A 22747-nucleotide genomic window follows, 5' to 3' on the forward strand; every position below is an offset into this window, starting at 1 on the left:
GTGACTCTAATGGAAGAGCTCTAGTCATAGAAAGCCAGCAGAGGTGCAATGGACCATGTGGCCTCCTTCTGTGTTGTACAATTCTATGGCCTAGATGTTAACGTCTAGATGTTGCGTCGGCAGGGGTTGGGGCAGAGTTTCTTGGATAGACAACACATTGATTGGGTATGTCTTTTGTCCTTGACAGGTTCCCTGCCTGGATGTCAGCTTTATTGCCTTGGCTCCTTGATGACGGGGAAGCTTGATGCAGGAGGAAGCACCCCTGAGCCTTTTGGCCCACAAGGCTGTAAGGAATTTACCTTCTCCTCAAAGCTATCCTCAGCTCCCAAGTTCTTGGAAATACAGTCAACCACTGTAAAGCCTACAAGGCAGGTTAAATCAGAGGCTACCAAACTCATTAACATTTTCGAATTATCAACCCGCCTCATGCCTGAGCCTTATCTGACCTCAGTCAAACATGGAAGTCAGTTGGTTAGGGATCAGGTTTGAGATTTTTAGAAGTTTTGCATCACACCTGACCCCAGCCAACCTATGTCTGGGTGTTAAAATTCAGAACTATGGTTCTAAGTAGGGGGTGGCTCATTAATGGAATTCAATCGGGTCCAGAGATCGATGCGTTTCTTACTGCGTTGGCAGGTGGTGCCTCTGTATCCAGGTGCACACTCGCAAGCTCCGTCATCAGGTGAGCAGGAAGCACCATTCTTACAGTTACAGGGCAGTGTGCAGTTTGGTCCCCATCGTCCTTCTGCACACACGCTATCACAATGCATACCTAAACACAGAAGCAAGGAAATCTCTGTCAATTAGAACAATCTGTCAATCAACATTCAAAACTTACAGGGCACTCACTTAATCAATGCTAAGACACCAATGTCCTTCATTTTATTATACTGGTAATGGTTTCTCCTTTGCCAAACAACAATAATTCGCATTTGTATAGCATCTTTAACATACTAAAACATCCCGAGGTGCTTCATCGGAGCATAATCTGACAAAATTTGAGCCGGGTCAAATAAGGCAATATATTAAGGCAGGTGACCAAAAGCTTAGTCAAAGTGGTAGGTTTTAAGAAGCAACTTAAAAACATAAGAAATAGGAACAGGATTAGACAATTTGGCCCCTCGAGCCTGTTCTGCCATTCAATAAGATCATGGCTGATCTTCTTGTGTTTCGACTTCCACGTTCCCATCTAACCCTGATAACCTTTGATTCCCTTGCCTAACAAGAATCTATCTACCTCTGCCTTAAATATATTCAGTGACCCCGCCTCCATTGCCCTCTGTGGCAGAGAATTCCAAAGTCGCACAATCCTCTGAGAGAGAAAACTTCTCCTAATTTCTGTCCTAAAAGGGCAACTCCGAATTTTAAAACTGTGGCCCTTAGTTCTGGACTCACCCACAAGAGGAAACATCCTTTCAATGTCCACCTTGTCAAGGCCATTCAGGATCTTGTATACTTCAATCAAATCACCTCTTACTCTTCTAAACTCTTCTAAAGAAGGAGATAGAGGTAGAGAGCTTAGAGCAGAGAATTTCAGAGCTTAAGGCCCAGGCAGCTGAAGGTATGGCTGTCGATGGTGCATTCATCAAAATTCCAGGGCCTCCCTCCCCTCTCTAACCATGGTCCCCTTGTCTCCCTACATAAGGAGGCTGAATCATTAACAATGTTTTCAGAAAACAAACATGCTTTTCTTCAGGGACCTAGGGCCAATTTCCTTATCTGGACCACAGCAGATGGGGTCTACACCTAATTATGTGGAGGCCCATCCATCTGACCTCACTGGGTGGGCAAGATTTCCAAGACAGCTTTAGTTTTGACAGAACCACTAATTTAAATGTGTTTTCAGCACTCCCTGCCTGACACTATCTGCCTTCTGATCGTTCTGTCGTTGATGGCACTACCTTCATCTAAGTTCTGGAATTTCCTGCTTAAACCTTCTTAAACCTGTCCGTCTCTCTCTCTCTCTTCCTTTAAGATGCTCCTTAAAACCTCTCTCTTTGACTAAGCTTTTGGTTGCCTATCCTAATATCTCCTCAGACGACCTGGTGTTAAATTTTTGTTTGATAATCTCTCCTGCGAAAGGCTGTGTTAGAGGTGCTATATAAATGCAAGTTGTTGTAGTACTGAGGTTTCACTCCTCACCACAAAAGTTGTAAACTTCAGGAAACAGTTACAACCAGCTCTCTATTCTTCCATTTTCACCTCCTGGTAGAATTGTGGCAGGACAAGAAATTCCACCCCATCCCCTCATCTTTGGCCTAACATTAACAATCTACTCAAGTTTCTGTTTTAAATTGGGAGCTTGACTAAACGCCTTCATTCATGGTGCTCCCAGGCCACTAATGCAACAATGCATCACCGTCAACAAAGGATTAACAGTTCCAAATAAGGCTCTTGAAAATAACAGGCAAAGGGAAAACATCTTCTAGTCACGTTAGTGATGGGAACTGAGGGAGTAAGGGGGTGGGCATTCAGCTCCTCCAGCCTGTTCCGCCAATCAATCAGGCTCTGCTGCACAAGGCTTTCTAAATTTCAGAAGGTTTTTTTCGTGGTCTTTGGTGATAAACTGAAAGTTTTGAAGTAAATTGTTGACGGATAGGTGGTGGCACAGTCAGGAAACACTACATCAAGCAGGGCAGTGCGGAGAAATGATGCACCTATCTCAGGAGCTTGCTAAGTTCTGTTTACAGGCGCAGCTATGAAACGATAAAAATTTATTTCATAAATGTAGTGACAAATTACCCGAGACCACACAAGCAGATGTGCCACATAACTCGGTGACATATTAATGAAATAGAAAATTTTATGTAACAGGAACAATCTTGTCTTTTATCTTTGCAGCACCAACCGGTGAATATCTCTTTTTAAATGGAATGCCAGTAAACATCCATCGCAGAGTTTAGTCCTTATTGTGTCTACTTGCCTTACAATGGGGCCTGTCTTGTTAGTGAATGAATCATTTGGCCACAGCTGATGAGAAAGCTGACTGGATCCCACAGAAAGTACACTGTATTATGTAACAGCGTAAATAAAGCAAATTAGTGAAACATAATTTTTAAACAGAACTTTATCCTTTTAAAAAAATCCAATGATTCTCATTAATTGTGAGAATAACTATCATTCGCTTCAATAAATGAATATATAAATTTTTCTCTTCAGCTGAAGGAATATGATCATTTAGCAGAACCCTTGCCTCTGTTGTGATGTTGAGAAGTAGTACGATGATGGAATGGAATGTCAATGAAAAGGACAAAGAACTCTTTGAGAGCCTTCCAAGTTGCTAGGCAATTGCGCAGTGGACATGATAAACTTTAGCTAGGCAGCGCTCTTAAAAAAAAAATGCACATTCATTTCATGCCCGATGCTCCACACGTGGGGCACTTAAGTTTAATTCAGCATTCATCTGAAGCAGTAGTGACATGACTTGGGTTAAAGGTCCCATTGAGCAATCGCAGACAACCTCCATTTCAATAGTTTGAAACCTATCTGTTAACTAGTAAGATACGGTGTGCACAAACCTGGAAGTACATTTTCATCACCAACAAAATTGAAATATGTCCCAGATTATTACTGCAAGATTGAACTGGCTGGGGCTCTTTTCTCTTCGGAAAGAGAAGATTACTAGGAGTGACTTTTAAAATCATGACTGTGATAGAACGGATGTAGAGAAGATATTTCCACTTCCAGGTGAGGCCAGAACTAGAGGCCAGAAATAATAGATAGTCACAGGTAAACTCGATAGGGATTGCAACGTCTTTACTCAGAGTGGTGGTGAGAATGTGGAACTCGCTGCCACAGGCACCTGAGGTGGCTGAGGTGAATAGTGTAGATGCATTTTAGGGGAAGCAAACACATGAGGAAGAAAGAAATAGAAGGTTTGTTCTTAAGTTGAGATGAAGAGGGGTGGGAAGAGTCTCGTGTGGAGCAGAAACACCCGCATGGATCAGTTCAAAACGTACGCTGAAACTGAGGGTGGAATTTTACAGCCCCATCGCGTCAGGGTGTCACAGAAAATACAACAAGCCATTCAAAAGTTCATCGACTTTGGCGGGACCAAAAAATCCCACTGGCGGAATGGGCCGTAAAATTCCGCCCATAGGACTTACAAGCAGGAGGAGGCCATTCAGCCCTGCAAGCCTGCTCCACCATTCAATAAGCTGATGGCTGATCTGATTGTGGTCTCAAATTCACTCTCCTGTCTCTGCCCCCACCATAACCCACAAATACCTCGTCTACCAAAAATCTGTCTAACTCAGCTTTTAATAAGTTCAATGACCCAGCCTCCACTGCTCTCTGGGGAAGAGAATTCCACAGCATAACAACCTTCTGAGAGAAAAAAATTCTCCTCACCTCTGTTTTAAAAAGGAGACCCTTTTTTTAAAACTGTGTCCTCTAGTTCTAGTCTCCCCCACAAGAGGAAACATCCTCCTGGTATCCACACTATCAAAGTCCCCTCAGGATCTTATATATTTCAATGAGATCACTCTCATTCTTCTGAACTCCAAAGGATAAAGACCAACATGCTCAACCTTTCTTCATAGGATAAGCCCTTCATCCCAGGAATGAGTCGAGTGAACCTTCTCTGAACAAAGAGCTCATGGTGTAGAGGGCAACATGTTAGCATGGAGAAAGAATTGGCTAGCGAGCAGGAAATAGAAAGCATAAATGGTAATTTTCAGGTTGAAAAGATGTAACAAGTGGTGTCACAGGGATCAGTGCTGGGGCCTCAACTATTTACAATCTACATCAATGACTTGGATGAAGGTTTATACATTTTCTGACGACACAAAAGATAGGTAGGACAGTAAGTTGTGAAAAGGACATGAGGAGTCTGCAAAGGAATATAGATAGGCTAAATGAATGGGTAAAAATGTGGTAGATGGGGTATAATGTGGGAAAATGTGAGGTTGTCCACTTTGCGAGGAAGAATAGAAAAGCAGCATATTATTTAAATGGAGAGAGACTACAGAACTCGATGGTACAGAGGGATCTGGGTGTCCTGGTACATGAATCACAAAAAGTTAGTATGCAGGTACAACAAGTGATTTGGAAGGCAAATGGAATTTTGTCATTTATTGCAAGGGGAATGGAATATAAAAGTAGGGATGTTTTGCTACAGTTGTACAAGGCATTGCTGAGACTATATTTAGAGAATACAGTGTACAGCTTTGGTCTCCTTATTTAAGAAAGGACATAATTGCATTAGAAATACTTCAGACAAGGTTCACTCAATTGATTCCTGGGATGAAGGGGATTATCTTATGAGGAAAGGTTTGACAGGTTCGGCCTGTACCCATGAGAGTTTAGAAGAATGAGAGGTGATCTTATTGAAACATTTAAGATCCTGAGGGGACTTGACACGGTGGATGCTGAAAGGATGTTTCCTCTTGTTGGGGAGACTAGAACTAGGGGACACAGTTTAGTAGAAGGATCTGGTACCTAAAGGGCTAACATGGGACTGAATACAGTACTGCCCACATGGTGATGTAAGAAGACACATGACATAGAGCTAAGGGTTGCCTAGAGTTAGGTAGCAACATGTAAGGACCTAGTATGGGATCCTCTCCATACCTGTACCCTGTACTGTAAATATGCACATAGTTCAGTAATATTAATAGAGGCTTCTTTGTAACTTCAAAATAATTGCTTCATGGTGTCGAAGCAGAACACATCACAGGCAGCAACAACAGAACAGTTCACACAGTATCAGAATAAAGGGTCTCCCATTTAAGAGGACGATGAAGATAATTTTTTTTCTCTCAGAGGGTCGTGAGCCTGTGGAACTCTCTTCCCCAGAGAGCGGTGGAGGCAGAGTCACTGGATATTTTTAAGGCACAGTTAGATAGATTCTTGACTAACAAGGGAGTCAAAGGGTGTCAGGGGAGCTAGGCAGGAAAGTGGGGTTGAGGCCACAATCAGATCGTCCATGATCTTATTGAACGGTGAAGTAGGCTCAAGAGGTTGAATGGCCTACTCCTGCTCCTAACTCATATGAGACCAAAACAGTACAGAGTACTCCTGTTGTGGTCTCACCAAGGCCGTATACAGCAGTAAAATGTCCCTACTTTTATATTCCATTCCCCTGGCAATAAACACTAGCATTCTATTTGTCTTCCTAATCATTTGCTGTACCTGCATACTAACGTTTTGCGATTTGTGTAGTAGGAAATCCAGATCCCTCTGTACCACCGAGTTCTGCAATCTCTCTTATTTAAATAACATGTTGCTTTTCTATTCTTCCTGCCAAAATGGACAAGTTCACATTTTCCCACATTATACTCCATGTACCAAATTTTTGCCCACCCATTTAACCTATTTATATCCTGATGTAGACACCTTACCTCCTCTTGACAACTTACTTTCCTACCTATCTTGGTGTCATCGGCAAACTTAGCTACCATATATTCTGTCCCTTCATTCAAGTCATTGATATAGGTTGTAAATAGTTCAGGCCCCAGCACTGATCCTTGTGGTAAGCCACTAGTTACAGCTTGCCGACCTGAAAATGACCCATTTCCCTACTTTCTGCTTCTTATTAGCTAATCAATCATTTTCCATGCTAATATGTTACCCCCCTACACCATGAGCTCTTATTTTGTGTAGTTAGCTTTGATGTGGCACCTTATCAAATGTCTCTTAGAAATCCGAGAACACCACATCTACAGGTTCCCCTTTATCCACCTTGCTTGTTACTTCCTAGAAGAACTCTAATGGATTAGTTAAGCACAATTTCCCTTTCATAAAACCATGTTGATGCTGCCTGATCCCATCATGATTTTCTACGTACCCTGCTATAACCTTATTAGTAATAGATTCAAGCAATTTCCCTATGCCTGATGTTAGGCTAACTGGCCTGTAGCTTCCTGCTTTTTGTCTCCCTGCTTTTTTGAATAAAGGTGTTACATTTGCTATTTTCCAATGTGCTGGGACCCTTCCAGAATCTAAAGAGTTTTGGAAGATTATAGCCAGTGCCTTTATTATCTCTGCAGCTATTTCTTTTAAGACCCTACGATGCAGGCCATCTGCTCCTGGGAACTTGTCAGCCTTTAGGGCTCATAGTTTTCCCAATACCTTTTCCCAGGGGAAGAATTTTCCCCCTGTTGGGGGGGAAGTGCAGGAATGGGCGCAGGCAGGCGCGCCTCCAATTGGTGCCCCTGATTGGGCGTGTGCCACCATTTTACGTGGGTGGGTCAATTAAGGCCCACCCAGCGTGACGTCTGCAAGGAAGCGCTTTGTGCTCCCTGTGCGGGCGGGGGGGTGGTATTCCCTCAGCCAAGAGTTTGCTCTTTCACGCATGCGCGCAAAAGAGTGCACTCATTTCCCTGAGGCTAAGTGCTGCCTCAGGGAGATTGGTGCCAAATTTAAAAATGGTCAAGGTGCAGAAACAAAATTTCCCTGACAAATCCTCTCATGTGACACTGTCACATGAGTTGGGACATGTCCATCACTTTAAATCAAACATTTGTTAAATTTCTAAAAACCCTCATGAAACCTCACCCTGCCCGTGGATGAAGTTTGATGCTCTTTCCGAAGCCTGCCAGGGCTCCTGGCCTGCCCGCTAATCCTAAGGTTGGACGGACCCGCCCGCCTCCGGGATCATCTGGTCCTGCCACAAGTCAGTGGACATCAGGCTGGGGCACCGCCTCGCCCACGGGGAGGGAGGGATCTTACCCGCGACGGGGCTGGAAAATCCCGCCCCTTGAGTTTCAAGTATATTTGGAAATTTTCTAAGTCTTCTACAGTGAAGACGGACACAAAGTACCTGTTCAATGCTCCGCCATTAGCTTGTTCTCCATTATTAAATCCAAATGCTCTGTTTCTGTGCTGTAAATACTATGTAGCTATGATATTCCGAAACCATGAGGTACAGTGTGGAAACTGTCTTTTAGTTTTAAACAGATCACTACAGTATTTCAAACTGCTTAATCAATTAGCATTGACTGAGAAGATTTAATCCATTAAATCCTACATCTGACACTTCTTCCTTAAGTTGAAGGGAGTTACTTTATACCTTAAAATAAATTTAGTTTCTGCAAGGAAGAAAAGAATTTGGATCACAGCCCGCAATTAAGACTGAAGACCATTGGGAATAACCATTCCCTTTGTCAAATGGGCAGTTGCAGCATTAAAGAGTAAAAATAAACTTAATGTTGTTATGGTGCTGGAAAGTGATTTTTTTTTCCCCTTGGGTGTGCTCGTATAAGGAATGCAGAAAGTTAGCATGCAGGTGCAGCAAACAATTAGGAAGGCAAATGGCATGTTGGCCTTTATTACAAGAGGATTGAAGTACAGGAATAAAGAAGCCTTGCTACAGTTGTACAGAGTTTTGGTGAGATTACATCTAGAATATTGTGCGCAGTTTTGGTCTCCACATTTAAGAAAGGATAGACTCACTTTGGATGTGGTGCAGTGAAGGTTCACTAAATTGGTCCCTGGGGAGGAGGGGATTGTCCTATGATGAGAGGCTAAGTAAATTGCGTTTATATTCTCTGGAGTTTAGAAGAAAGAGAGGTGATTTCACTGGAACCTACAAGATTCTGAAGGGGTTTGATAGGTTGGATGCTGAGAGATTGTTTCCACCGGTTGAGAAATCTAAAACACAGGAGCACAGCCTCGGGATAAGGGGCTGATCATTTCTTCACTCAAAAGGTTGTGAATCTTTGGAATTCTATGCCCCATAGGGTTGTGGATGCTCCATCGTTGGATATATTTAAAGTTGGGATAGGCAGAAATTTGGTCTCTCAGGGAATCGAGGAATATGGGGAATGGGCAGGGAAATGGAGTTGAAGCCCAAGATCAGCCATGATCGTATTGAGTGGTGGAGCAGGCTCAATGGGTCATGTGGTCTCCTGCTCCTGTATTTTGTATTTTGCGCTCCTGTAAAGGGAATTCTAGACCTTGAGTATACCTAACTGATGTAGAGAAGATGTATCCACTTGTAAGGGAGATGCAAACTACAGGCCAGAGATATATGGTAGCCACTAATAATTTGTCCTTGTCGTGCTTGTAGCTACTCCTACCAGGAGACCTGCTGTCATGATATGTCACACACCAACAATTAATTTATGAGAAACATCCAGAGAGTGGCAAGAATGTGGAACTCACTACCTCAGAGAGTGTCTGAGATGAATAAGATAGATGCAGTTAAGGGGAAGCTAGAAAACCAAATGGGATAGAATATAACCATCTCCTGCTGGCAAGTACTTCCGTTAAATTACCTAGGTGACCTTTCCTTCGCCTTCCCACCCGCCCCCGACTTGTCCTCGATTTATAGGTAGACAGCGAGGCCTCGGACGGGAAACTCCGCCACCCATTAAATTCTGCCCATAAGGGAAAAGGGGATAGAAGGATATGCCAATAGGGCAAGATGAAGAGGGGCTGGGAGGTAGCTGGTGTGGAGCATAAACTCTGGCACTGACCAATCGAGCTGAATGGCCTGCTTGTGTTCTGTGCATTCAGTGCAATCCAATTCTTACATTAAATGTGGATAAAAAATGCAACGGACCTGTCCACCCAGCAAGACAGCGGCAATAACCAGTGGTGGGATGACATCCATCAGCATGGCTACAGTCACAACGTTCACTGCAGTTCATTCCATACGAGCCATCCTAGCAACCAAAAACAGATACACCCTCATGATAACGTTGAAGTTGGAAAAAATGAGCAAAGAAGATATACATGTCACAACCAGCCGTGCTAACAATATTACAGCTGGGACGTTCAAGGCTGATGTCAGGAAGCGCTAATTCACACGAAGGGTAGTGGAAATCTCTCTCCACAAAATAGTGGTTAAGGTTGGGGAGGGTCAATTGAAATTTTCAAATCTGAGATGGGTTAATTTTTGCTGGGTAAGGGTATTGAGCGTTATGGAACCAAGATGAGAAGGTGGAGTTAAGATTCAGATCAGTCATGTTCTCATTGAGTGGCAGAACAAGCTCGAGGAGCTGAATGGCTTCCTGCTAAATTACCAATAATCTTGAGCACTTTAAGTTAGATAAATCAGAAAACTAGTGTAATATTTCATCATCGGGGCTTCGATGTATGTTTTTCATCTTCTGCCCTTCATGATGGGCCAACCAAACTGGGCTCCTGTTGAAATCATGAGTGGATGTTTGCAGACTCATAGCTTGTGCCAAAGCCATTTGAGACCATTGTTACAGAGCAAGCAGAGGTTGAACCTAAACTCCCTGTTGGCTCAATGCCCGATGCCACCGGATTAAATCGGCAGCTTCAAATTCTGCAAGATTGCCACAAGCGTCAACATCAGCTGTGACCAAACCTCATCTTGCAGTAGGCCTCATGTCCAACTAGTCTGTACAACTAGATAACACATCCTGAATTACATGGATCGAGGCACCAACTAATCCCTGGGTCAATGTGTCAAAGCTTGACAATGTCCACTCCAATTTTTACACTGGGTTAGCAGAAAAGAGGAGTGGCCCTTGAGAACTGTATGAGCCAATCAGAAGGCTTACTTTCTTTGCTGTGGCTCTCATGACTCAAAAGAGATGCAAAGTGAAAGTAAGAAGTTGTGATTTTGGGGGCCGCGTGTGTCAGAAGCATGAGATGTCTTGATTGTGATGTCAATCCATTGCAGCTGATTTGACGCGTGCTTCACAAAATTGGTCTGTCCAGGTCCACTGAACACCTGTTGGCCATTTAGGAGTGAGAAGAAGGAGGAATTTCTTCACTGAGAGGGCGATGAACCTTTGGAATTCTCTACCCCTGAAGACTATGGAAGTTCAGTCATTGAGTATATTCAAGACAGGGATCGATAGATTTCTAGATACCAATGACATCAAGGGACATGGGGATAGTGTGGGAAAATACATTAAGGTCGAAGATCAGTCATGGTCTAGTTGAATGGTGGAACAGGCTCAAGGGGCCGAATGGCCATCTCCTGCTCCAATTTCCTATGTTCTTGTGCTAATCACTCTCAGGTGAACATATATTCAGCTAGTATGAAAGGCTCTCCCAAAGCCAGGCATCGAATTTGCAAGTGACGTGCTTTTGACTTACTTCTGCTGTGGCTAAGTCAGTGGAAGTTATGTGGAGGTTTTGTGGTGAGCTGTTGCATACATTCAGGGAAGCCAGATAACCTGGTGACCCCAGTCTGCAAGTCTTTTTCATGCAGCAAGTGGTTAAGGTCTGGAGTGCACTGCCTGAGAGTGTGGTGGAGGCAGGTTCAATTGGGTTATTCAGAAGGGAATTAGACTGTTATCCGAAGAGGAAGAATGTGCAGGATTACGGGGAAAAGACCATGAAATAGCATCAGGTGAATTCCTCATTTGGAGAGTCGGTGCAGACATGATGGGCTGAATGGCTTTCTTCAGTGCTGTAATGATTCTGTGATTCTGTGCAAGTCTACAGTGCTGTTCTTTAACATGACCAACAAATGGAGCAGAGGCTGCAGAGAGGAGAAGCTTTGTGAAGATGGAGGAGGAGGAAGGAGAGGGCTCTATACTGAAGACCCACCACTGGGTTTTTTGGAGCACTTCTTCTAGCTCAACAACTTGTGTTCAACAATGTAGTCATAGAACTGTGCCATCTCCTTCAACTCAACATTGAGCCTCAAACCAGGGAGAGGACAGCGCTGTCACTGGCCAGCCATAAAGTGGCATTGAAGTTTGATGCATCGATCTTTCCAGTGGGAGGAAGTGACATTCATCATTTCCCAGAATGCCATGCATTGATGCTTCTGAAAGGCCACAGAGGCCCTGTGTCTGAGGAGAGGCAATTAGATCCTTTTCTCTGTAAGCGGGAAGAGGCAGGATGAGAAGCGTGTGGATTTGCCAGGGTAGCGGCATTCCCAATGGCTCATGGGGACATTTGTCGACCCCCATATCAACAGGGAGAAGTGCAGGAACCATAAGGGCTACCATTCTAGTAATGTGGTTGGTATGTGGGCATACACAAACCAGTATGTTGGTGAATGCCCATTATCCTGGCAAACGCCATCATGTCTTCATCAGTCTGCCATTCTTGCTGTCTTCATGCCTCTGAGATAAACCAGAGGATGGCTTCTCGGAGACAAAGGCTCCTCCCCTGTGCAGGAGGAAGATGACTCCCCTCCATGCAAGGACAATGAGTGTGTAACAGTGGCCAAGGAGCCACCAGGAATATTGTGGAGCAGGCCATCAGTATGTTGAAGCAATGCTTCCGATGCCTAGGCTGCTTGGGTTGTGCCCTCCAGTACATGCTGGAATGAGAATCCGAGTTCATGGTGATCTGCTGCACCCTCTGTACCATCACCAGCACGAGGGCATACCTATTGCCACTGGGCATCCAGAGGCCACCTCAGGAGGCCTTTTCCCAGCTGCTCCCGGGCTCACCCACTGCGCCTGCCCGACGACTGGAAAATCTTGCCCCATATGATCGTAGTAGCCATATTCTTAAATGCAGATGTCCTTTGATACAGCGGGTTAATGCAACAATTTTCAGCACATTATAGGATTGGTTACCTGACATGGATGTGCACACTTATCACCCCGCCATCCTGCCAAACAGGTACAGGTCCCATCCAGTGCGTTACATGCTCCTCCATTGGAACAGCGACAGGTTGAGTTGCAGCCAAGACCCCACCTGCCACGAGGGCAGGGAATGGAACAATCGACTCCGTGCCAGCCTGCGAATGTCAAAATAATAATCATTTACACTATAACATGGCAACCACTAGCTGACATACCAATGAAAGTTACCTCAGTGCAACAAATAGATTTTCCTTGTCTTGTGCAGTTATGAGAGTTGTTTTAATATCCAGATAAAATGAAGCTTCGTTTGTTCCCTGGAAATGAATCATCTCCTTTCCTCTCCTCAACATTCCAGCATCAACAAACGTCCTAAAGCGCTTTGCAGGCGTTTTATCAAGTTTGGCACTGAACCTCATAAGGATATATTACAACCAGAAGCTTGGTCACAGAAGTAGGCTTTAAGGAGCATCTTAAAGAAGGGAAGAGAAGACGAGAGATGGAGAGGTTTAGGGAGGGAATTCCAGAGCTTAGGGCCTGGGCATCTGAAAGAAGGTACCCACAATACAGATACCTGTTACTGATTTCAATATATTGCATGCAGCTTAGGAAAGTTGAGGCTAAAATTACAACACATAAATGGGAGTTAAAATGAAGTAACATGGTTCAATTTACTGATGTTTCCTTCGTGGTCACTGGGTGAAAATCTTGGAACTCCCTATAATGGGGGCACCTTCACCACATGAACACGCCATGAAAAAGGTTCACCGTCGCTTTTTTGAGGGGCAACTAGGGATGGGGAATAAATGCCAACTATGCCAACGACACTCACATCCCAAGAATGATATATCTTTGAAGCAGAACGGAAGTAAAACAGGCACAAACTGGAGTCATGTGCAGCTAAAGGGAATTTGGTGCAGGTTTAGTCCAGTGATTTTTCTTTCTCCTGATGCAAATTTTCTCCAGTTGCTGAACAGAAATCTCACAGACCACAAGTAAATGTCAGGTTTTAACAGAGTAAGTGGAGAGGGACTGTAGGGAGGGTCGGTAACCAAAGGACAAAGACTTGAGGCAACTGGTCAATGAACCAGACTGGAGGATGATGAGAAATGTTTTCTCTTACACAGTGAGTTGTTGTGATCTGGATTTTTTTTTTAAGTTCATTCATGGGATGTGGGCATTGCTGGCTAGGAATTTATTGCCCATCCCTAATTGCCCTTGTTCAGAGGGCATTTAAGAGTCAATCATATTGGGTCTGGAATCACATGTAGGCCAAGTAAGGACAACAGATTTCTTTCCCTAAAGAACATTAGTGAACCAGATGGGTTTGTAACAACAATCAATATGGTCATCATTAGATGACTTTTAATTCCAGATTTTTTACTGAATTCCAGCTCCACCATCTGTCATGGTGGGATTCAAATCCAGGTCCCCAGAGCATTGTCCTAGATCTCTGGATTACTAGTCCAGCGACAATGCCACTACACCATTGCCTCTCGCCATAGCTTCCCCACATACTATGCTGGAATGTGCTGCCTGAAAAGGCGGTGAAAGCAGATGCAGTGGTAACCTTTAAAAGGGAAATTGGATAAATACTCAAAAAGGAAACAGTTGCAGGATTATGGTGAAAGAGCAGGGAGATGAAACTGATTGGATAGATCTTTCAAAAAAAAACCATCTCAAGTGTGATGGGCTGAATGGCCTCCTCCTGTGCTGTATGATTCTATAAATCTGATAGTGTATTTCCAACATAGAACAACTAACATTTCTCTCCCTTACAGTGGTATGTACTACTTTAGCTTTGATTATCTTTGTGGACTTATGGCAGTAAGACAGAGGCAGCTGTGAAAATGTATTCTTCTTCCCCCTCAATTTTCACAGGTTTAATTTTTTGCTTTGATTGGGAGGACTATTATGGGCACAGAATATAGAGCTCTTTCCATGGCCCTGCAATTTTTTACTTTTTAAATATTAATCCAACTCCCTTTTGAAAGGTACTATTGAATCTGCTTCCACTGTCCTTTCAGCGCGTCCCAGATTATAACTCACTGGGTTCAAAAATGTCTTGAATATCAGGTGAGCATAGGATTGAGTTAGTGAAGCCAAACCCCCTCCCCTCCACATTCTGCCCCCCCACCCCCACCCCCACCTTAAACAACATCCAGACACTGGGGTGAAGAGGTGAAATGATAAACGGACTGCTAGAATTGCTGGAACAATATCCCAACATTACTCATCACCCGTAAAAAGAGGGCGTTTAAAGTAAATGAATGAAACGCATTTCTTTAAAATTGTTTAACTACATTTTGAAAACAATTGAGCTCCTTTTCTTGAACCTATTTTCTGACAGCCCCATTTACATGCAAATTTGGAGTTTGTAATGTGAAACCCTCATATCCATGTCAGGGAGCCACAACAGCAGCGTCGCCAGCACCAGTTTTCAATACTTACTATCCGAGAATTGGAAAAGTCTAAATACTACCCTTGTGTGAAACTGGAATTTGCTTTTAAAATGCAATAGCTGTCTTTTGGGAATGGGAATGATAGTGAGGCAGCTTCCTTCACCCACGTTCCGATCCGCAAAGAAAGTTTTTAAGCGTCAGTGCTTTTAGCTACACTGGTGAGCCAATGGATACCGAATGTACAGGTATTAATGTCCTTATAAGGGTCAATGACAGTCTCATTCAATTCCAGCTTTTGCTGACCTATACTGACTCCTGGCCCACCAAAGCCTCAATTTTAAAATTCTCATCCTCGTTTTCAAATCTGTTCATTCCACCACGGGCGGCCATGTCTTCAGCTGCCTGGGCCCGAAGCTTATGCACAAACATCCGAGCATATAAATTAGGAGCAGGGGTAGGCCACTCGGCCCCTCAAGCCTGCTCCGCCATTCAATGAGATCATGGCTGACCTGATTATAACCTCAACCCCACATTCCTGCCTACCCCCAATAACCTTTCAGCCCCTTGTTAATCAAGAATCTATCCACCTCTGCCTTAAAAATATTCAGACTCTGCTTCCACTGCCTTTTGAGGAAGAGAGTTCCAAAGACTCATGAACTCAGAGAAAAAATTTCTCCTCATCTCTGTCTTAAATGAGTGACCCCTTAGTTTTAAACAGTGACCCCTAGTTCTAGATCCTCCCACAAGAGGAAACATCCTCTCCACATCCAGCCTGTCAAGACCCCTCAGGATCTTAAAAGTTTCAATCAAGCTTTGGAATTCCCTCCCTGAACCTCTTCACCACTCTCTCCTCCTTTAACACGCTCCTTAAAACTCACCTCTTTGACCAAGCTTGTGGTTACCTGCTCAAATATCTCATGGGGCTCGGTGTCAAATTTTGATAGATAACACTACTGCGAAGCACCCAGAGACACCGCATTACTTTAAGAGGTTCAATAAAAATGCAAGTTTATGACAAAGCAATATATAAAAGCACTCAAACACAGTGCCTGTAACATTGACTTTTCTTTTAAAATGCTCTAAGAGGTGAAGGATCACAACCTGGTGAAACGTATTTGCAAATTTCTGTCGCACGTATTACAGAACATCCCCCTCCCCACTTACCTGCTTTACAGGTGCATGAGCCATCTATAGGGGAGCAAACTGCTTCATTTTTGCAGTCACAGGAAGAGGAGCAATTGACTCCGTTGGTACCGACAGGACAAGGAATCGAGCAATCAGATCCCTGTGATGCAATAGAAATGGAATGATGGTTAAGAGTCTAAAGAAGGAAGAGGCTTTAAGATTAGGGGAAGTGGTAGTATTCTGCATTTAGCTATTAATTGTCACCATACAGCAAAAAATGAAGTGCTTCAAATTACTCCTCTTTTCAGCAAAGGATATCTCTTAACAAGAATATCGGAAAATATTGAACAGACTGGGGCTCTTTTCTTTAAAAACGGGAAGACTGAGGAGTGTCCTGACAGAAGGCTTTAAAATTATGAAAGGGTTCAGTAGGGTTAATGCAGAGATGTTTCCGCTTGTGGGGGACACCAGAACCAGGGGCTATCAGTATGAGAGAGTCACTAGGAAATCCAATCGGGAATTCAGGAGAAAGTTCTTTACCCAGAGAGTGGTGAGAATTTGGGACTCACTCCCACAGTGAGTGGTCGAGGTGAACACAGTATAGAGACATTTAAGGAGGAAGCTGGGTAAACATGTGAGGGAGAAAGGAATGGAAGGGCATATTGATAGGGTGAGATGAAGAGGGGGTGGCAGGGGCTCCTGTGGAGAATAAATACCAGAATGGACCAGTTGGGCTGAACGGCCCATTTCTGTGCTTTCAATAGGGTTAACACAGAGAGCAGATGTGAGAAAATTTGCTGCCTGCTTCTCTGGGATAAAGAAAATTGTCAGCATAGAGGATGTTTATTGTGGGGAAAAATACGGGTAGCAGAGACTGAACAATTAAATGCCTGTTAAACATTCTATAACTTAAAGAAAAGAAAAAGCCTTTCACAATTTCTTAGCAGAGTAAACAAGTCCTGTTACCTTATATCCTGGGGCACAGATGCATTTACCAGCTACACTGTCGCAGTCAGCCCCATTTTGGCAGCTGCAGATTTGATGACAAGATACACCATAAAATCCAGGGGTACATGTCTCATTGCAGTACAGTCCAGACCATCCGGGTTTACATGTACACTCGCCAGACATGGGGTGACAGCTGGTGAAAGAGGATGAAAGGCGTCTCAGTCTCTCGCAGCATAGCGATTAGCCTTACGAGCACAACTGTTTTACTTAAAACACTAACTCTAGTTTTTGTTTCCTGTCAGTCACCGCTTGTGTTAATCAGTTTGACAGAGAGGGACTATCATTTTCAGTTTTTTTCTTAAGCAAACCATTACAAAGTCCCAAAGTGATGGCTCAGTGAACTCACTCAGTGTGAAGCTAAGTCATATGTGCCAGGAGGGCTTGAGGTTCAACACTCTCTACTCATCTTAGCTGAGGTACTACCCTGTAACCTTCTCCAGTCCCGTAGTGCCACAGATCTCTACATTCCTCCAATTCTGGCCTCTTGCAAATGTCCCATTTCCTTTGTCCCTCCACTGGCAGCTATGCTAAGGCACTATAAGCTCATGAATTCCCTCTCTGAACCTCTCCGACTCTCTCCTCCCTTATGATGTCCCTTAAAACCTATGTCTTTCACTGAAAGATATAGGTACAGGAGTGGGCCAGGCTGCCACCTGAGCCTGCTCCGCCATTTAATAAGGTCATGGCTAATCTTCTGTGACAATTCCACTTTCATATCCAGTTCCATTTCCCTTGATTAACCTTTAGGCCAGGATTTTTAGGATGGTGGAGTTTTCTTTCCCATCTTCCAAAGAGTCAGTGGTGAACACTGCCCACCAACAATGGCTATCCCGCAACCATTTAAACTCCAATGAGAGTTAATTGGCTGGAGGGGGGATTTCTGTCCCTCAGTCAGGAGGAAGTCATGCCTAAGAGAGGGACCAGCCAATCTGATTGGCCGGTAGCTCTCTGGTCCCAGCAGCACCAGAAGCTGCAGTGGACAGGACTGGCACTGCAAGCTGCCCCCAGAGCCTGGGTCCTGGGAGTCCAGGACCAGATACGTTTTCGGGGGTCCTCAGGAGGGGGAGGTGAGGTGTAGGGGGCTTGGGGAGAAGGGGTGTGGGGGCATTGGTGTAGAGGCGGGGGGAGTGGAGGCGGAGAAGGGAGTGGGGCCACACCTTTTGCAGGGGGATGTTTGAACTTGAAAGCAGGCTCTTGCTGGAAGCGACCCCCCTGCACCTCCCCACCCCCCTGCCCCTAACCCCACCCCCTCCCCCGCTTCCCTCCCAAGGTCCAGGCAGGGTCACTTTTTGGACATTCCCCCCAGCCCTGAACTCTGGTCTGAAAATTGAGGCTGGCTGGGAAACAGTCTTTAAATGGTCAGTAACTGGCTACTTAAGGGCCTCAACTGGGGAAAGGGTGGCAGGGGCCTAGGCCTTGTCCATCCCACCCTAAAGTTGCAGAGAGGTTGGGGCGGTTGAGAGCCTAGCGGGATGGTCATCCGAAGAATTTTACGGCCATCCCCCTCGCCTGCAAACCTGCCATGGGGAATCATAACATTCTGCCCTTAATTTCCACAACATTATGTACTGTCCCAAAAAGTACAACAAGCTTAAAGGGACTCCGCTGCAAATTTTTGCCTGATTACCATCCTGTGAAGAACCTTGGTACATCGGAGACTCGATATAAATGCAAATTGTTGTTGTGGTGGTGGGAATACTATAATTGAGCCTCAGCATATGTTAATTAGGGAGGACTGAGGATAAAATAAGATTGGCTGTGATGTGCCGTTTCTTAGATAACATGCCGACATTCACTCTCCCAGCTTATGCAAGAGTAATAGACACTTTGGCACGGTAATGATGGCACAGCTGAAGGGGTCAGAGAGGAATTCTTCAGGGTACTGTTTTCACTCACTGGCCCCACTTCTTCCAGGAGTCTCCAAGGCTGTGGAGGCGGGAGACTGGAAAGGAAATGTTTCATAAGGATAACGAGCTATCATGATGTGGGGTAGACTTGATGGTCATTTCCTGCCCGTCCATTTTGTATGTAATAACAAACATCACGTCTGGTAAAAATTGCCATACTCTGCGATATTAAAATTCAAACAATTCAGACACTTACAAATGTCTTCATTCGCTATTTTAACAGAATTTTCAACTGGATCATTTTAAGTCCCTGCATTAAGATAATAGACAAGGTGACTTAGATTTGAGTACACTGCTAATGTCAGACAGTAAGAATTGTCACCACATAGTCTTTACATTTCAGTGAAACTTCTGTCTTAAGCGAGCCAGATATGAGTAATTGGGATATTCCTCACACAAGTCAACCCAATAATTATTTCCCCAAAACTAAGAATGAACAAGCTGGTTGCATGACCCAATACTGCCACTGGTGAGCATCGTGTGTGTGTGTGTGTGTGTGTGTGTGTGTGTGTGTGTGTGTGTGTGTGTGTGTGTGTAAGAGAGAGAGAGAGAGATAGAGAAAGGCAGAAAAAAAGGAGAGAGAGGGAGAGAGACAATGCCAGAATTTTTGTAAAGACAGAGAGCCTCTCTGTCTTTACAAAAATGGTGGCAGAGGCTCCGATCTGGAAGTCCTGCTCCCTATAAGGGCACCTACCATTTTCACTGGGGTTTGTGGGGGGGAGGGGGGGATGGAGGGAAAGGGGGCAGGTTCTAAGTTGCACATCCATGATTCATGGATATAACTGCACATGTTACAGTGCAGCCGCCTCAGTCAGATCCGATTTTGGCCGGTGGGGTGTCCCAAAATACAACTTGTGCATTTTAGACCTGGAGGAGAAAGCATAAAGTTAGCGGAGGCATTTGGAGGGGTAGGGTACCGTTTTGGATATTTCCCGTGACACCTTGGGGAAAGATCAGGTGGCCTTTGGGAGAGGTAAGGTGCCCTTTGGGATTGTTAATAGTAGACAAATATGCATAAAAAGTGCATAAACTCATTGAAACTGTTAAGCTCATTGGAATTGTCAAGAAAGTTGCCAAAAGGAACTGTCAACAGAGCTTTCAAAGCGAGTTGTCAAGCTGTCAATGCAGCCCTTTAAGTATTTGAAAAAAGCTGTCTGTAGTGTTAAAAAACATCAGTGCTTGCTGTTTCACTCCACCTGTTGACATAAGCCCGAGGGTAGACATTATAGGATTAGTGCTACATAACTGATTTCACAACCTTTCATTATCACAGTGGGGTTCCTATCAATTCACTGTTTGCTTGACAGCTCCAAGTGATTATAAACTCTTTGATATGAGTCTATGAACTCCATCTTGTTTTTTTATAAGGGATTAAAGGAAGTTAAATGTAGCTAATGGATTTTAATCAATTAGATTATTTTTTAAACAGTGGCTGGAATTTTACGCCAGTGGGATTTTATGGTCCTGCTGAAGTCAATAGAATTTTGAATGGCTTGTCGCACTTTATGGCCCCACCCCTGCCGTGACAGGGCCATAAAATTTCACCCAGTGAATTCATCAATAGATGCTCAAGAGCTTTATTTCATCTCAGCATGAGTCTGACCATGGTAGATATTGGTTAAGTTGGCATGATAAGTGTAAGGGCAAAGTGTGGTAGGTAGGTGCATTGGCATGCATTACTGCTAAGTTGGCATAGAGGCTACAAAGGGCCATGGGGTTGTGAGCAGAGGAGTATAGGTTGCTTGGAGGGAATGAGAGGCCAAGGGGAGTGGGAGGCATGAGGTGGCATGGGTTAACATGGATGGGGCATGGGGAGTGTGTTGGGGGGATATGAGGGGGTGTGAGGGGTGTGAGCTGGAGGGATGTTTTTTGCTCTTTCTTTTTTGCTTCGACGAAGTGCCGATACACCAAGACAGGCTTTCCGCTCAGCCTGCCTCCACACCCGGCACTTGCAGCAAGCACATCACTAATGCCCTGGAGAGGCATTTTGGAAACAATGGCCTTGGCTGGGGAAAATTCCAGGTCAAGTTTAAAAGAGAATAGTCATCTCTGATTCATCCACCAACCCAAAGAATGTGAATCTATTATGAAAATTAGTTAAAAATAACTATCATATTGGTTGTTACACAAAGACTCAATTCCCTGACTTCATATTTTTCACTTGGTGTCTTTTGTTCTTTTAGCACTTCTCCCCAGTTCCCCAACCTTACCCCTCCCCAATACAGGTGTTGGCAAGGCTGAGAAAACAATTTAAAGGCTTTTATAAAGGCTGAAATAATATTTGTCCCATATATGGTCATATCCCTGCAAGAATTGCCTGCAGTATTTTACTCTCATTACTCATGCAATCTTCTCCCCTCACCCTCATTTTGTTTCTGATAATCATTCAGTTCCGGGTCCATTTTGGGCTGGGATCTTCCTATGCACGACCACCCAAACTAAAGGAAATCAGACAACAGTTCACCAGATTGGTTTGTGGAATGAGAGGATTTAAAGGTTGAGTAGAATGGGTTTAGGGTTCCTGGAGATCAGAAGAATGAGAGGTAATTTAATTGTCACAAAACTGTAATATTTGTCATTATATTATTGTAGGCTTAAGGATATAAGTGTGGATGATTCTGTCTGTGTGACTGATTTAATTGAATTAGAGTCAGATAGACTGCAAAGTTGAAATTATCAAAGAGTTAGGTGTAAAGCAGACTTTTGAGATGAATATAGACAAGTGAGGGTGAGGGTTCCACAGATAAGGTGTGAATGAAATTTACATATTAAGATAAGTGGAAAGGTGTTTATGTTTCAAAGAGACAGTAGGATGTTTACAACTTACAAGATGAATAGGGCAAGGTTATTATGTTTATTCTTCCCAAAAGGAAAGAGGTCATATTGACAACATGAAAGATTTGTTTTATGGGAAAAGTACATTTCCAAAGACCTGTAAAACCATGGAATTTACAGGTTAAAGAGACAGAAAACATATAAAAAGAGGGATGGAAGGCTATGGAAGGGGTGTGGCCATGTGAGATCGAAAGGTACACTGTGTGAAGCAGTCCTTGGGAGAACGCCTCTTGCTACTTTAGCAGAAGTCTGCTGTGTCCATTAATAAAAGTTGTGTTACAAGTGTTTGGAATTCCACTGTTGAGTGGGTGCTGTGGTATCCTTGCTGGATTGATTTTATAATTTCAAATCTATTTTGAACTATTGCCTTAAAGGGGGTGTGTGGTTGAGAACCTGCTTAATGAAGAATGTTGGGAACTATTAAGACTAAATAACCATGTAACTGTAATCTTGTGTGTGTTTATTTTTTTTTACTTTTAATAAATGTTTTAATTTAATTTTAAAATCTCTGAAAGTGTTAGTGGAATCAATTCTTCTGAATTCAGTGCATTATCCTTCTCATAACAACTATAAATTGTAAAACCATTGTGATAGCGTGGCCAAGCTTCCCTTGTGGATTTGGTCAGCCTGGCACACAACACCTGCCATGTCATAGCATAATTGAAAAATATAAAATTCTTAAGGGGGCCTTGACAGGGCAGAAACAGAGAAAATGTTGACCCTGGCTGGGGACATTGAGAGCAAAGGGTCACAGTCTCAGGATTAGGAATTTCGACTGAGGTGAGGAGAAATTTCTTCCTTCGAAGGGTTGTAAATCTTTGGAATTCTCCACCTCAGAGAGCCGTGGATGCTCAGTCATTGGGTACATTCAAGACAGAGACTGATAGATTTTTGGTACTAAGGGAATTTAACAATATAGGGATAGTGTGGGAAGGTGGAGTTGGGGTAGATGATCAGCCATTTTGTTGAATGGCAGAGCAGGTTCAAGGGGTTGAATTGCCTA

General features: G+C 43.8%; 1 protein-coding gene across 2 annotated transcripts in view; it reads right to left on the reverse strand.

Annotated features, from left to right (window-relative positions):
• Positions 1 to 22747, reverse strand: part of megf10 (multiple EGF-like-domains 10) — a 182173-nt gene that overhangs the window by 32202 nt on the left and 127224 nt on the right. For both annotated transcript variants that reach the window (XM_041186308.1, XM_041186310.1), the window contains exons 10-14: positions 16961 to 17135; positions 16034 to 16154; positions 12462 to 12625; positions 9506 to 9608; positions 626 to 772 (exon numbers count right to left, since the gene is read on the reverse strand). In XM_041186308.1, the coding sequence (XP_041042242.1) occupies positions 626 to 772; positions 9506 to 9608; positions 12462 to 12625; positions 16034 to 16154; positions 16961 to 17135 (710 nt within the window). The remainder of the gene's footprint in view (positions 1 to 625; positions 773 to 9505; positions 9609 to 12461; positions 12626 to 16033; positions 16155 to 16960; positions 17136 to 22747) is intronic.

The sequence above is a fragment of the Carcharodon carcharias genome, chromosome 4 (assembly GCF_017639515.1).
Source record: "Carcharodon carcharias isolate sCarCar2 chromosome 4, sCarCar2.pri, whole genome shotgun sequence".
NCBI lineage: Eukaryota > Metazoa > Chordata > Chondrichthyes > Lamniformes > Lamnidae > Carcharodon > Carcharodon carcharias.